Here is a 14,082-nt window from a genome sequence, read left to right as displayed (position 1 = left end):
TCTTGGCTTTCTGTGCTCAATTTCCTTCAGCTTTTCTCAGCAGATGTCCCACATTACTGGCATTTCTTAATCTCAGAGGTCTCTAGTGCTGCTTTGGCTCCCTTCTCACATTGCCATGTATCACCCTATCAAGGAAAACCCACAGGAAATCACAAACCATGTGATTGTCTCCAAGGTCTGCCACAATCTCCATCAGTAGCCAAGCCTCCAGGGACCACAGCTAAAGCAGCCCTCTGAATGCCCGGGTGACTGAGCACGGTGAAACAACATCTTGGGCTCCATCGTACAACCCTGTACCCCAATGGTCTCTCCTCAAAAGAATTTTTACTTTTACACTCTTGAGCCTAAGATGGGGTTGTGAAGAGCAGTGACAAAGAATGGGAGAGCAGTGACTGAGTTTGGGGATCTCTGATGACTTCATGGCTGTGGCACACCTGCTGCCTGGGAATGTTTCTGTACAAGGGCACAGGATGCCTAGCTGCTATGTTAATGCCCCAGCTGAGGAGGCTCAGTGCAAGCGTCTTATCAGCTTCCAACTTGACCCCAGGCACATAGCTCCCAGGGATAGAGAAGTAACTGTGACTGAGGCAGCATCCAGCCAGTGCCCAAACACTCACCAGCTGTGGCCACAGGTCAGGCTGGATGCTGTTGCTCTCTATGCTGCCTTTGACCCAGGCAACTTTCCATCTTGACCAACCTCTCAATGGTCACAATGGAGGACCTTCCCTTTAAGCTTCCTGGGAATCAGGCAACTTCTTATCCTGGCCTTCCACCAACTACTGCCACAATTGGGGAACCATCCCCATGTGCTGCTGGAGTCCCAGGCAGCTTCCCCCTGGGACATACCCAACAAAAATTGATCCCCATCAAGACCTCACTGGCAGCAGAGGTCTCGATGGGGGTCAAAGCTACCCTCCCACTTGGATCTGAGCTCTCGCTTCCTGCCACAGTGAATTGCAGGCATCTGCTCCTTCTCTGCCTGGCTCCCATGGAGGCTGTGTGGAGCTGGGTTAGGCTCACACTTCCTGGGGCAGGTCTGCTTCTCCCACTCCCCTTTTTAAACTAGTAGTGATTCCTCTACAAGATCTTTCTAGAGGGATGCTTAAGAAGTCTCACTGCAGGAGTGCTCCGTCTGGTTTAGTTTGTTGCTATCTGGAGGTGGGAAGATGCAGTGTGGATTCAAAGGGTGACTGGTCACCCCAAAATGGTTGTGGACCTCAGCCCGGCTTTCCAGTCACACTTTGGTTTTAAACTGTTTGACTTACTTTGAGGACACCACTGGTCCTGTCATGTTTTAATTTGGTCTTGTTTTCCCCAAATGTTGTTACGGGAGTGAGCTTATGTGGTTTTCTGATCCCTCCCATCTTTACTCTCCCTGGTCCAGGTTCAGGGTTAGCCAACTCTGTGCTTGTTTTCTGCTGCAGTAACTGACCTTCTAGTCTCTCCAGATCTCAGACTTTATAATACTGGGTCTTAGAGCATTTATTCTGTCACCCACCTCTCAGATCAGCTGTTCCTTCACTGCCTCCTTTCTGTGTTGTGAGGAGATCAAGAACCACTTCCTAGTTGTGTTCCACCATCTTCTAATCCTGACAAGTGACTTTTACAAACTATTAAGACTGTATTCTCGTGTGTGTCTGGTCACTAAACGTTCTGTGAGCTTAGTCATCAACTAGTGATTTAATAAAAATTTCCTAGTTTCCTGGATCCAAAAAGAAGAAAAGAGCTCTCCTGTTCCTTGCAGATTCTCTGTCTTGGGGTACTCTTTCCATGCTTATCTAGGTAGCTATGACTCTACCTTATTCTTGCTGCTTGCATGCATAATAGAGATTGGCCAGAGCTGAAACACAGGGTCTCCTCCGATCATTCTAAGCATGTGTTTATCCCTGAGCATACACATGAACTTCCAGACCCCTGAAATGTGCAGAGATTTTCACAGCCCTTACCCCCCATATACTTCCATCCTCAGACTCTTCCCCTGTGGCAAAACAATCTTGAAAAATAAGAACAAATTTGAAGGCCTCACACTTCCTGATTTCTAAACATGCTACAAAACTGTGGTCATAAAAATGATGGCACAAGGACAGATATGTAGATTGAGCTGCTGGACTTAAGAGTCCAGAAATAAACCATACATGTGTGTACAACTGATTTTCAATAGGGTGCCAAGACCATTCAATGGAGAAAGAATAGTTTCTTCAACACATGGTGCTGGTATAACATATCCACAGAGGAAAAAAAATAAAATTGAATCTTATTTCACACCACATGCCAATTTAACTCAAAATAATCCAAATATGTAAATATAAGAAATGAAACCATAAAACTTTTAGAAAACATGGAATAAATCTTCTTTCCTTGGATTTGTTCATGGTTTAGAACATGACATGACACACAAAGTATAAACCACAAAAATTAAAAATTGGACTTTATAAAAATTTTAAACTTTTTTTAAAAAATTGTAGTTGTAGACAGAATGCCTTTATTTTGTTGTGGTGCTGAGGATCGAACTCTGTGCCTCACACATGCTAGGCAAGCGCTCTGCCATTGAGCTAAAGCTGCAGCCCCATAAACATTTTAATATAAAAGGACAGTATCATGAAAGTGGAAACAAATCACAGATGGAAGAAAATAATGTGTCTTATGAATATCTAGTATCCAGAATATATAAAGAACACTTATAGTTCAACAACAAAAGACAAAGAAAAATTATTTTAATGGTTAAAGAAAATGAATAGGCATTATTCCAACAAAAATATAAAAATGTTCAACAAGGACATAGAAGATTCTCAGCATCATTAGTCATTAGGAAAAAGCAAGTCAAAATTACAGTGAAATACCACTTCATATCTCCTAAAATGGAAATAAAAATAAACCAAAAAAAGTTTTAAAAAACACAAGATTGGCAAAGATACAGAAACACTGGAGCATTTAAACATTGTGGGTTGGAATACAAATTGCTCCATTCGCTGTTGAATAGCTTATTCCTCAATAATTAAATAAAAGCAATTCTGCCCCTAGATATATATCCAACAGAATTTAAAAAGTTTTTAAATGAAAACTTGCACCCTGATGTTTATAGAAGCTTTATTAACAATAGCCAAGGGGTAGAAATAATGAAATGTCCATGAATGGATGTATGGATAAATAAACTGTGGTATATCCATACAATGGAATAGTATTCACCCCAAAATAGGAATGAAGTACTGACACATGCTGCAGCATGGATGGACCTTGCAAACATTATGTGAAAAGAAGTCAGACACAAAGGTCACATATTTTAAAATTCAATTTATGTGAAATATCCTGAATAAGCAAATCCATGAAGCCACTGGAGTTTAGAATTTCCTAAGGACTGAGATGATTGCCTAATGGACATGCAGTTTTCTTTGGGAATGTGAGAACGAGAGACTGGTGATGACTGAACATTATGAACATACTAACTGCCACCAAATTATACATTTCAAATGGTGAAAATGGCAAATTTTATGTCATGTTTAGTATTCCTCAATGGAAATGTTTTAAATAGAAAGCAAGTAGCAATTTTTAGATATGCCACAGATTAGTGAAATAATAATAAGTGTGATTAATAGTTCATAAGAGGGAAATAGAGAAAATATGAAACAAATGCCCCAAATAGAACAGCATACTATAGAAAAGCAAATCCAACTGTATCATGGTTACATTAAATATAAATACTATCAATTGAATTCCCCAAAAAGTAATTGTCAATGTACATAAAAAGAGCAAAGCTCAGCTTTACACTGTTTACGATGGACACATCACAAAGAAAAAGATGTAGAAAAGTTTCAAGTAAAAAGATGGAAAAGAAACCCCAGGCAATCATTAACCTTGAAAGAGCTGGTACATGTAAACTAAAATGAGAAGCAGATGAGATGTTAGGTAGGGGTCATCTATAAAGACGAAGTGAAACATCTTCTAATTACAAATGCTATGGTTGCTGCTGAATGAATAATGAATGTCTACAGCATCTGCCAACATCCATGGGGTAATTATTCCCATGATGGCCGCTTTTAAGCTACCAAAATAATGTGAAGTGTGGAGCTGGGAAGAAACATGCACAATCAGCTTTAACCAGGTCCAAATCTGCTTGAGCCCAACACTGCTGGAAACAGCCAGTGCACCAGGAGTAGATCATAATGCTAAAACTATGTGTCCTCAGTGACATAGTATTAAATCTAAAGAAGCCAAACGAGACAAACCCAAAAGTCAAAACGGACAAATTCACAATCAAAATGGTGCCAGATGTTTTGTGTAAGATTTTGCGTACATCTTATGAGATGATGAATAAGCAAAGAGTAATTAAGGGTAGAGGGGTCCTAGCAACCCAAGTACCAAACTGGATCTGGCTGATATATTAAGAACACTGCAGGCTGGGGCTAGAGCTTCACGGTAGAGGGCTTTCCTCGCATCAGTCAAACCCTAGGTGTGATCACCAGCACTGAATAATAATAAAATAATATGAACTATTTTAAGTCGACATGGAGTTGAAAGCTGGGCACTGCAGCACCTGCATGTAATCCCTGCTACTTGGGAGACTGAGGCAGGAAGATAGCAAGAAAAGGCCTGGCTGAGTAACTTAGTGAGACCTTGTCTCAAAATTAAAAAATAAAAAGAACTACGAATGTATCCCCAGTACACCACCCTCCCCCTAAAAATATATGGAATTGTCAATGATAGCAGAATTCTAAGACATATCTCTCTGTGCTTCTGACTGAAGTGAGTGGATTTCGTGACTGTCACTTAAAGAAGTTAGCCCTATTGACAAATATTTCCAGGGCCTGTTTTATGTCCCTGTTCCTCAGGCTGTAGATGAAGGGGTTCAACATGGGTGTCACTACTGTATAGATGATAGAAGAGATAATGTCCTTGTCACTGGAGTTCTGTGACGAAGAGAAAAAATAAACACCTGCAAGTGTCCCATAGTATAAAGACACTACAAAGAGATGGGAGCCACAGGTGGAAAAAGTCTTCAAGAATCTCTTGGTGGAGGGGACCCTCAGGACAGTCATCCCTATTCGGACGTAAGAGCCCAGGATGCTACTCAAAGGCAGGATGAAAAGCATTCCTCCCTCCGTGAAGATGACCAGCTCATTGAGGGAGATGTCTGAGCAGCTCAGCTTCAGGAGGGCGGTAAGGTCACAGAAGAAGTGGGGGATGGTCTGGTTAGCACAGAAGGACAGCTGGACCAAGAGGAGGGTGTGCAACAGGGCATGGACGCAAGAGAAGAACCAGGACCCGGCCACCAACGACATGCACAGCTCCTCCCTCATGACAGCAGCGTAGTGCAGTGGGTGACAGATGGCCACATACCTGTCATAGGCCATCACTGCAAGAAGGAGATTGTCCAGACAGCCAAAAAGAACAAAAAAGTACATCTGAGAAATGCACCCCTCATAGGGGATAGATTGTTGCTGGGTCTGCACATTCTCCAGCATTTGGGGAACCGTGATAGAGGAAAGGGAAATGTCAGAGAGGGCCAGGTGGCTGAGGAAGAAGTACATGGGGGTGTGCAGGCGAGAGTCCAGCCTGATGAGCAGGATGATGAGCAGGTTCCCCAGCACCGTGGTCAGGTACATGCCCAGGAACAGGGTGAAGACCATGCCCTGCTGCTCTGGTCGAATAGGGAGCCCCAGGAGGAGGAACTCGGCCATGCTGCTCTGGTTCTCGGTCCTCATGCTCTTCTTGACTCTCTTGGGAAGTGGACAATGTGGGGAATGCCTGTGAACATGACCATCACATTACAGTAATGCCTAGTTAGTAGGAGAATTCTTAAATCTAGCTGTACTTCTGTTTGTTTCTCGTACTTACTGATTCATGGATCAAAAGTCTGTCCATTCTAGCTCCAATGGTACATCAAGCCCTCACTGTTTTAGTCAAGTTTTTCATCACTGTGACCAAAAAAAAAAAAAACAACAAGAACTTAGAGAAGGAAAAGTGTATTTGGGCTCATGGTTTCAGAAGTTTGGTCCATGGTTGGTGGACCCCATAGCTCTGGGCCCAGGTGAGGCAGAACATCGTGGAAGAAGGGTGCAGAAAGTAGCTCAGGATGTGACAGGCAAGAAGCGGAGAGAGCTCCACTCACAACAGACAAAAGTGTAAAGCCCCAAGTCACTCCTCAGGGACCCACTCCCTCCATTCACACCCCACCTGCCTACAATTACCACCCAGTTTATCCGTATCAGTAGATGAGTCCACTGATGAGGTCACCGCTCTTGTAAGTAATGAGCCACCTCTGAACATTCTTGCATTGCCTCAGATAGGAGCTTTGGAGTGGGGGATACTTCATATCTAAACCTTAACACTCATACTAGTGAGGAATCTGAATTACAGACACCTGAAGTTACTTCCCAAGATCACAAAAATGTACAGGAACCAGCTGAGGAGAGGGCCAAGTATGGCTTCCTTCATTTCACAGGCTTATAATGCAATTGCTGCTCTTACTCGTTACATAAGAGTTGCCCAGTGGTGGAAACGCACAGGAACCTCCTGCCCAATGCAGAGACATGACTGTCGAAAGACAATTAAGGAAATATTTGAGTCCATAGGAATCAAACAGAAGCCCCTAAAATACAAATGTGAAACACACACACACACACACACACACCCCTACACATCACGCAAACATGCACACACTTTAATTGCTGACTTGTGATTTCTTACTATCTGTAACCTACAGTGATCCTAAAGAAAGGGCAGTAGCTGTGTGTAACTGAAACATAAAAACAAACTCACAAATAACACATAAGTTTTGATTCACATCACACAAATAAACTATCAAAACTGCACACAAACACTTGCATAGTCTTAATACAAACATAATACAATGAGCAAGACAAAAAAAAATCACAAATTGGGGGTATAAACCCACACTCTGAGTACAGGCTCACACAGTTGGACACATGCTAGACAAAAAAAAAAAAACACTAGATCAAACACATCACATAAAAATCAAACAAGAGCATACAATGACATATATCTGCCTTTTCCCTGTTAGGCAGTAAACATACACAGTCACACACCTACACCCACCCCTTGCAGAATGAAGTTCCCAGCCCCACCACTATGACCAAATAGAAGGAGGTGGTCAGTCAGTGAGGCACTTGAGCCCTTTCACTCACAGGCACCAGCATGTAAACACTAGCTACAAATAAAACAAACAGTAAACACACACACACACACATATACACACACACACACACACGCGCAAATACATGTAATCTCAAACACATATAATCATACACATATAACTCATAGACAAAAATGCAAGATCACACACACCTGCATCACTGAGTAGAGATTGCTGGTTATGAGCAAATAGAGAAGACTTCTGCTCTCAATGGCAGAATACATCTAACTTTTTCAGACTCTCCAATCTCATCTGCTTATCTATGATTCTTGTCCATATATGAAAATGTGGGACTTACAGGAAGAGAGTGTGGCAAATATTTGAGATCAAAGAGCCTGCTTGAGAGATCCCAAAACACATACACAGATGACTTACCTTGCTTAATGTGAGCCTGCTTAAAATTGTTATGTCCTGGGTCTTAGAAGAAAAGGCTGGAAATCAATTCTATATCACACCAACACACACACAAACACAACAGACACATACACACAAAGTTTGCCAAGACAAGGTAGATATGCCTGTACTGGATAAGCAAAGAGAGACCATACAAAAATACATCTGGAATGACGTGGAACACATATGCAGACCCCTAGACTCAGAGGCACACTTTGCCCAATTAGAATTCCCAGTTCCCTCTGACCTCTGCCAGCTCTTGGTGAACTCTGGCACCTGCTAATCCAGTTTTCCAGGTCCTCAGCTTCTGTTGAGGACATCAAGAAAAAAAAAGTTAGGAGAAGACCTTCTGTGAGCCCAGGGCTTCAGGCCTTTCTATGGCTGTCCTTGGCTTCAGGACAATAGGCAGGACACACCATTTATCAACCTCATAGAGGACTCAGAAAAATCCCTAAACTCCTGGTTAAGGAGAGAATCAAAGTAGATTAATTGCCTCCAATTGCTACAAGGCCTTGGGGAGGTGCCTGTGCAGGAGAGATTGAGCTGCTCACCTGAGAGTCACCTAAGTGTGTGTCTAGATATCAGAGACACTGTGTTAGTCAGCTTTCCACTCCTTTATCAAAAGAGTTTATTTTCTCTCCCAGTTTGGTCCATGATCCCTTGTCCACATTGTTTTGGACCTGTATCAAGGCAGTACATCATGTACCTCATTGCAGGCATGCATAGCAGAGCAAAACCTGCTCACCCCTTTGCCAGGAAGAGAGAGGACTTGGAGTCTCACTATCCCCTTTAAGAGCACATCCCCAGTGACCTAGCAATCTCCCCAAAAGCCCTACATCTTAAGGGTTCCATTGCCTCCCAATGCCACCACCCTGGGACCAAGCATTTAACACATGGGCCTTTGGGGGTCACCTGAGCTCCTCTTTGTCTGTTCATAGTTCTAGCCAGAAAGAAAGAGTGTCTAGGGGCTGGGGTTGTGACTCAGCAGTAGAGCGCTTGCCTCAAACATGCAAGGCCCTGGGCTCGATCCTCAGCACCACATAAATAAATAAAATAAAATAAAGTTATTGTGTCTATCTACAATTACAAAAGATAAATATTTTAAAAAGAAAGAAAGAAAGAGTGTCTAAGTTATCCCCCAACACTGATATAACCAATGCCTGGAGTCAGCTTCTCTAAGCAGCACATTATGTTCCAGGTATAGAAATTCTGATTTCTGCAAACTCCTTGCTACTATGAGAGCACAAATCCAGCTTTAACGTACACCCTACAGGTCTCTTCTTTTTTTTAGGAGAGACTATGGGATATAGAGATGTGTCTTTTCCAAGAGATTATAGAGGGAAAACACTGAGCCTTTGGACTCAATCCTCAAAGAGAACTGGATCTGAGCTGTGTTACTCACTGATTTTCTTTTTTTAACCCTGACTATGCAAGGTAACCTTTCCTTCTTACTTCATAAATTGTAAAATGCAGATAATAATCACATTGTCATCAAAAAGTTATTAAGATTAAATGAAATAGTTCATGCTTCAGCACATGAGAAATTTACAATAAATACCATTTATCCCTCCCATTATTTCTTTTTTAATTTTTTAATTTGTTTTAATTAGTTATAATGACAGTAGAATGCATTTATACACTTTGTTACATCATACACAGATGGTATATAATTTCTCATTTTCTGAGTGTATGTGTGTTGAGAGCCACAGCCGAAGGGGCCCCAGCAAACTTTCAAACTGCCAGCTGATGATTGGCTCACAGCGGCCCCAGCAACATCTAGCTGATTGGCTCCCCTGCGGTGATGCTCATTGGGCTGTTTCCCTGCCCTTTCAGACCACGGAGCTTCTCATTGGGGGACTTTTTTGGCTCCGCCCACACGACCCAGCCAATCGGCCTCAAGAGCAGGAGGATTGTGGGAGGTGGAGAGGCTTGTGGTTGTGGGAGAGGCTTGTGGGAAGTCGGTGGTGGCAGTTGGGCTCTGAAGGTTTTCCTGAGGAGCTATTTTGTTTGGCCTGTGTGGTTCTAAAAATAAAGTTCGTTTCTTTTGACAAGTGGCTCCTGAATTGTGCCCAGCCAGACTGCGGCATACATGTTGTAGAATCATATTGGTCATGCAGTCACATATATACATACAGTAATAATGTCTGTTTCATTCTACTATCTTTCCTATCCCACATCCCCTCTCCTCCCCTCCCTTCACTTCCCTCTACCTAATCTAAGGTAATGCTATTCTTCTCTAGTGCCCCCCACCTTATTGAGAATTGGCATCTGTATATTAGAGAAAACATCTGGCCTTTGGCATTTGGGGATTGGCTTATTTCACTTAGCATGATATTTTCCAAGTCTATCCATTTCCTGGCAAATGCCATAATATCACTCTTCCTTAAAGCTGAATAATATTCCATTGAGTAGTCCATATTCTACATTTTCTTTATCCATTCATCTGTTGAAGGACACCTAGGTGGGTTCCATAGTTTAGCTATTGTGAATTGAGCTGCTATGAACATTGACGTGGATGCATTACTGTAGTATGCTGATTTTAAGTCCTTTGGGTATAAACAAAGGAGTGGGAACATATTTCTAAAATCATTTATGTTAATACAGGTTTGATATGAATGAGTTACTGAATTGATCATAAATTCTTCAGAGCTAATAAGAATCTCTCTTTTTTAAGAAAGACCTAACCTATCCCTACAGAACAAAATTTTGTCATTCAAATTTCAGCAGATCAGTCAACTCCCCTTTACTCCTCCTTTCTTTCATAAACGCTAATCAACACCTCCATCGGCTGAGTGACTACCTGGACTTCTCTCAGAATTTTCAGGAAATGGCCATTTTCATAGAATCTTTTTCAACGTTCTCCTCCACATTTTGCCCAGTCCCCGGCCCTCAGTTCCAGATTTTGCCACATACAACATTGCCTACAATCCAAGGCATATTTACTTCCCCCAAAACCTATAAGCACCTCTCAGACAGAGGTTCTGTAGCTTGCTTGTCCTTCTGCCCTCCCCTGGCAGCCTGACATGGGTCCAGACACAGGCAGAAAGCCCCCAGCAGACTCTCCCAAGGCCAGTGCTTAGCTCTCAGGGGTTTTATTTTACTATCTTTAACTTCTGATTCAGAAAAAAAAAATGAACTAATATGAGTTAAAGATTCTCCTAGAGGAGATTCTGTACTGCTTTATTTACATAGAACCAGACTAATTCATTAAGGATAAACTAATCAAATAACCAGTCCTACAACTGGTCAACTAAAAATGCCATGAGGTAAATAAAGTGAGAAATTAACTAGGAATTAATAATGATATGATTTTCTATTCATTGCTAAATTTAAATATTGAGTGAATATCTTACTTGAGAAGTTGACAAAAGCATCTTAATATATCATTAAAATATTTTTTAAAAGACTTGAGTAAGAATGCAGATGAAATCCATTGTAAAGCGGAAAAGCTGCCATTCCAACCACCAAAACACTTCTAATTGATTATGAAATATAATTTTCATAAAAATAAATGCAAATACAAGAAATCTAAAGCATTCCATGACTCCTGGCTTTCAAACCTTCAAGCATTCTTTACAAGACTGCCATATAGACTCAACAGATGTATTTTTAAAAAGTGTTTTTAAGATCTTCAAAAAGACTAAAACTAGAATATTCAACACTTCTATAAGCTAATTCACTTTTTAAAGGAAGTAATTTTGTAAATCAGAACTTTCTTCACAGTTCAAGAGAATGACATCAGCAAGGCAGTAGAATACAAGGTTCTAGCCCTCAAAGCCCCACAGAAACACTGATTTGGGGCTGGGGATATAGTCAGTTGGTAGAGTGCTTGCCTCACATGCATAAGGCCCTGGGTTCACTCCCCAGCACCAAAAAGAAGAAAGAAAAAAGAAAGAAACCCTGATTTTATCAACCACCCACGGACAAGAATACTTTTATGGAAACCCTGGAGTCCAACTGAAGGATTCCAGATCTCCACTAGAGAAAAAAATCAAAATCAAAATATAGAGGCACTGAAGAGGGTAAGAAGACGTTTCCACTTACCCAGGGCATCCCTCCCCCACAGTGGCACAGTTCAGAGCCCAGAGAAATCTTTTGGCTCGGGGTTTCTCTCAAGTGAGAGCAGAGTGCGTGCCTGGCTTTGCCAAAGCCATGTGGGATGCTGTCCAGAGGCCGCTCCTGTCTTGCTCCACCCAGAACACCAAGGGGATCAGCAGGATGAGTAGATTGGGATGGCTAGAATCAGGGAAAATCGGAAAGGCCCACGGCAACCAGAACAACTGAAGAACAACTGCCCACAGATCCCGATTACTGGCTCCTGAACTTCACCAAGAGCCCCACCCACAAGCCCTGCAGGATACCCCCACCTGCAGACCCCCAAGCAACCCCAGCACCAAGCACTGCTCCCCCAACCTAAGTGGTGCCTCAGGGTCCTCTACAGATGGCAAACACTCAACTGCACAGACAGCAGACAGGTTGACTCTGATAAATAGAGAAAAGACACAACTTGCACACTTCAGGGCACTGCCCTAGGGAAAATAAGGGGGACTCGCCACACCTGATCTGTTTTCCTGAGATTCACAGAAAGCATCCAATCCTAAAACAGTCCACAAGGGAACGAAGCAGTGGAGCGGACATAGGAATAGACAAGTTTTTATAGATACCCAGATCTCTTGCCAGGTTGTAGTACAATTTTATCTATCAATGTAAAATATAAATTTTTTTTTTAAAAAATGTCATTCCGCTGCCTTCATACCTGTAATGATTCTGACTGGGAGTTAGCAAGCAAGATCAACATTCTTTTCTGTGTATATAATGAGTTTTTTGTTTCTGGGCACTTGAGATTTTATCTTTAGATCTCAGCATCTTTGGTATTATGTGTACTTGAGCTTCTTGAACCTGTGAGTTCATCTTTACTGATAAATATGTAAATTTTCAGCCTTACTTATTCAGATATCTTGTTCTGATCCCAAATTCTCTATTCTAATCCTTGAACTCCAGTTAGACATAAGTTAGATGATTGGTATTTACCACGGGTCATTAAGGGCCATGTTCATTCTTGCACGATTATTTCCGTTAATTTTCCTCTGAGTCACGTTTCATGTGTTCTATTATTGACTTCTAGAATTTCTTTCTCTTTTGCAGATTCCATTCTCTTTTTAGTTCCTCCATTTGGGCACTTATAATGCTCATTTTTTTCCTTTAAATCATTAAATATATTGGTGATGGCTGTTTTCCAATTTTCAGGTACTAATTGTAACACCTGTGTAATCTCTGCATCTTTTTCTGAATAATTTGATTCTTCATTAAAGTCACATTTTCCCATGGCTTTTTGTGTCTGTTTCTTTTCATTGATATCATAGATGATACAATGACAAAATACTGGACTTTATTGTTTTCCTTAAGAATGTTGAATTTTATTATGGAATGTAGTTAACTTACTAGAGGTTCAGCTTGATCTTCAAGCTTAGTTTTAGGTTTTGCTAGATAAGATCCAGAGTAGCCCAATTCTACAGAACTATTTTTAATTAGTGTATTATAGTTATATATAATTTGTGGTTTGTTTTGATATAATTACACATGCATGAAAGTTAATTTGCTCCACTTCACTGCCAAATTCTTCCTCTTTCTCTCCCTTCCTCTGTCCACTATTCCCCTTCCCCTACTCACCTGGTCTTTCTTCTATTTAATCATAGTTTTATTTTTAATTAGAAAATTATAGAAGCTGCGGAAGATGGCGACGAAGGGAGTGCATCACCCCAGTGTGCCGCGTCACTGTGCGGGAGAAAGACCAGGTGAAACAGCTGAAGGCTATCTTGTTGGGAATTTCCAGTGAAATTGGGGTGCTCCAGAATCTAGTGGACGGATTTCCATCGTGTGAGGTTCGGCTGCGGGGGCTCGGTTGCGGGCGATTTCTCAGCACGGAGGGTTGCATTGCCTGATCGGTGGACCGCCCCGCAGCTGGAGTCTGAAGCAGCGAGGTGCCGGAGCGGGGGTGCAGCGATGCGGATTCTGGGGGCTCCTGTCAGTGGTGCAATGGCCGTGCTGAGTGCTGAGTTCTGGCTTTGAGACAGAGGAGAGAAGCGGTCCAGTTCAATTCTCGACACCGGTCTGACCACAGAGGAGGACAGCAGCCACCATCTTGGAGACCTGATGTAATCATCCCTGTTTTCTACTGATCTCAGCTCATTCAGCTATGGAACAGGTGATTTCAGGCTGGTATTTGCTTGTAGACAGATCGCTCAGGCTCGGGGCTGGAGAACCTGTGGAGAATACTCCTGGGGGCGCGCTCCTGCCAAGGCGTACACTGGGCTCTGAGCGGCCGGATTCTGGTTCCCGGGGCTGCTTTGGCCCAGGGCTGGGGAACCTGTGGAGACTGCGTGTTGAGGCCAGCTCCAAGTGGAGTGTGCGCTGAGTTCGGGGTGGCTGGGTTCTGACTCCCGGAACAGTTTTGGCCTGGGGCTGGGGAGCCCGAGGGGACTGTGTCTTTGAGCCTGCTCCCAGCGGAGCGTGCACCGAGCTCAGAGAGCTTGGAGCGG

General features: G+C 42.4%; 1 protein-coding gene across 1 annotated transcript; it reads right to left on the bottom strand.

Moving 5' to 3' along the window:
* Positions 1-4,760: 4,760 nt before the first annotated feature.
* LOC113197839 (olfactory receptor 1J4-like) lies at positions 4,761-5,699 on the bottom strand. The gene has a single exon (XM_026410338.2). It carries the CDS (start codon positions 5,697-5,699, stop codon positions 4,761-4,763), a length of 939 nt encoding a protein of 312 aa, XP_026266123.2.
* Positions 5,700-14,082: the final 8,383 nt, after the last annotated feature.

Source organism: Urocitellus parryii, chromosome 4, assembly GCF_045843805.1.
Source record: "Urocitellus parryii isolate mUroPar1 chromosome 4, mUroPar1.hap1, whole genome shotgun sequence".
Classification (NCBI taxonomy): domain Eukaryota; kingdom Metazoa; phylum Chordata; class Mammalia; order Rodentia; family Sciuridae; genus Urocitellus; species Urocitellus parryii.
Note: the sequence above shows the minus strand (reverse complement) of the source record. Positions and strands in the feature narration are given on the sequence as shown.